Source organism: Beta vulgaris, chromosome 6 (genome assembly GCF_026745355.1).
Source record: "Beta vulgaris subsp. vulgaris cultivar EL10 chromosome 6, EL10.2, whole genome shotgun sequence".
NCBI classification, from domain to species: domain Eukaryota; kingdom Viridiplantae; phylum Streptophyta; class Magnoliopsida; order Caryophyllales; family Amaranthaceae; genus Beta; species Beta vulgaris.
In genome coordinates this window covers 40,874,903-40,877,731 of record NC_079207.1, presented here as the reverse complement: position 1 = coordinate 40,877,731, position 2,829 = coordinate 40,874,903, and the positions used below count along the sequence as shown (strand labels likewise).

At 38.0% G+C, this 2,829-nt stretch overlaps 1 protein-coding gene across 1 annotated transcript; it reads right to left on the bottom strand.

Moving 5' to 3' along the window:
- Positions 1-2,042: 2,042 nt before the first annotated feature.
- On the bottom strand, positions 2,043-2,576 carry LOC130591826 (uncharacterized). The gene has a single exon (XM_057395761.1). The coding sequence runs from the start codon at positions 2,574-2,576 to the stop codon at positions 2,043-2,045; it is 534 nt and encodes a 177-aa protein (XP_057251744.1).
- Positions 2,577-2,829: the final 253 nt, after the last annotated feature.

Below are 2,829 nucleotides of genomic sequence, written 5' to 3'. Positions count from 1 at the left end.
GAAGAACCAAGAAGGCACCGAAAAGGGAGGAGCACGGTAGCAGCACAACGACACCAATCTCGGCGGTTTTGGAATGCTTGTCACGTTTCTTGTTGAAGAAGAAACGTTACTTGATGAAGAAGAAAAGATTTGGGAGAGAGAGAAATCGAAAATCGGTGAAGAGAGGGAGAAAGAATGTGCTGGCCGAAAACTTAGAGAGAGAGGAGAGAGAAAATATTCTTTGTGCGGGTAAAATAATTGAGTGTTAGGATATTTATAAAGGGCTTCCTTTTTGGGCTTAGGAACAGGAGATAAGGCTTAATGAAAATTGATAATGAATAGGATAAACAAATTAGAACTTTTATCATCAATATGACTCCTTTTCCTTATTGGGTTCCTCAAGTCCATTATACTTCTTTTCCAATAGAAATTAGTATTTAAAACTTTTATCAAAGCATGCTTAATTAAAATATTTTTAACTTTATTAAATCCTTAAAATAACTTCATTTGACTTTTTAAAATAGTCAACCTTTTTAAATAGTCAAATCATTTTAAAAGCTAAATTATATAAACATATAAATATTAAATATATTTATAAAATCCTTTAAAATTATGGGGGATTACATGGGTATCTATTCTTGACAGTGACGTTGTTCAACTCCCTATAATCGATGCATAATCTTAGAGATCCACCCTTCTTCCTAACGAACAACACTGGTGCTCCCCAAGGTGAGACACTTGGTCTTATATATCCTTTCCCCAAGAGTTCTTCTAATTGCACTTTCAGTTCTCGTGTTTCTGCTGAGGCCATTAGATATGGTGCTTTAGAAATAGAGCAGTTCCAAGAATTACATCGATCTTGAAATCAGCTTCTCTCTCTAGTGGCATTATCGGAATCTCTTCTGGGAATACATCCGGGAATTCACAAACAACAGGAATTTTGGGTATCTCCTCATTCTCCTTACTTATATCTTTCATGTGACACAGGTACACTGTGTAGCCTTTTCTAATGTAAGTTTGAAGGTTCAAAGCTGAGATAATTCTGATTCCAGGTGTAAAGACAACCCCTTGGTAAGATATCCTATTCCCTTTTGATCCTTTAAGAGACACTTTTTGCTTATGACACTCAATCTTGGCCTTATAACTACTCAACCTGTCCATTCCTAAGATAACATCAGTGCCTTCCAAGGAAAACAAGATTAAATCGGCAAGTAGATCAGTTCCGCCTATGGTAATAGGAATGTCTGAAAAAGGGTATTACATGGGACTGTAGTTTCGGTGGACGTGAAAATGTTGGCTAGACACGACGAGGAAGATTCTAAGGAAAAATTTTCCACAAAGGACTTAGAAATAAAAGAATAAGACTCTCCAGAGTCAAAGAGTAAGAAAGCAGCGTTAGAGTTTGCGAGAAAAGTACCCGTCACAACGTTACTGTTGGTGTCTGCTTCAGTACTACTTAAGACGTGAAATATGCCATAACTTGGACGTGCACCATTTTCATTGATCTGGTTGTTGCTCTGGGTAGCATTTGGAGTGGCTTATTGAATACCATTGTTGCTTGGAACTTGAGGATTGATAGGGCGATTATTGGTCTGGTATTGGTTTCGATTCATATTTCCATTATTGTTGTTTCCCCTATTTTGTCCACTTTGGTCATTTTGTCGATTTGGACACTGATTGGCCTTGTGTCCGGTTCTCGCACTGGAAACACTTAATTCTTCACCCTACATGTGAAACCTGGTGACTCTTATTGCACTTCTTCAGACAAACACCTTCTTATTATTGTCTCCTTGTCTCCTTGACCTTGATTTTGTTGTGAGAACTGTTATTGTTGGTATAACGACCTCCCTGATGCTTACCCCGGCTATTATTTCCTCCATAGCGAGACTTTTTCTCATAACCTTGAGTCTGAGAATTCCCACTTTGGTCCTTCCCTTGATTCTTCCCAACTTCCTCTTCTCGTTTCAAAATTCTCTCCATGTTGCAAGCTTTACCATAACCTCCATAAAAGTGGGGAGGTACTACCGCCTAGTCTCTTTTGAATTCTAAAACTAAGTCCATCCTCAAATTTCTGGGCTTTTGGGCTTCATCAGGAACCATATTGGGGAAAACCTAGCATATTCATGAAATTTCTGAGCATACTCTTCTACACTCATAGTAGATCCTTGATTGAATCTAGTAAACTCACTACATTTTTGCCTCCTAATATGTTCGGGAAAGAATCGGGCCCTCATAGCAGTCTTAAAAGTAGACCAATCAAAATTAGGTTGCATACGGATGGTATGTCCTTGAGTCTCCCACCAAAGATCAGCATCCTCTCGAAGGTAAAAGGTAGCATGGTCAACCTTTTGGTTGTCAGGGGTTCCATTAGAGGTGAATATCTTCTCTATATCGCGCAACCAGTTTTCTAACACAAGAGGATCTTCTCGACCAATGAAGGTTGGTGGTTTCAAATTGGCAATTTTCTTGGCCATGGTTGCTTGGGATTCCTCACCGACATGGTTGTTGAGTTGGTTTTGAAGAACAAGTCCAAAACTTTGGGATAGTTGTTCAAGAGTTCGTAAACGAGCAACGATTTGTTCAGAAGTCTCAGGCATGTTTTTGTTTTGGCCTGAACGTGAACAAGTATAGACGTTAAATGGCATAAGCTACCTAAAAAAGAGAAAACAATGGGGTGACCACCATTTATTATTCATGTAAAGTATAATGATGAGACACAGTCATATAAGTTGAGCAAAGAACACAACTTAGAAAATGTAAACAACTTTATTCAAATCATTCAATCATAACATCATTATTCAACATAGCAGCTACTGGTCGTATAAACCTTATTACACATATTAAAATAAA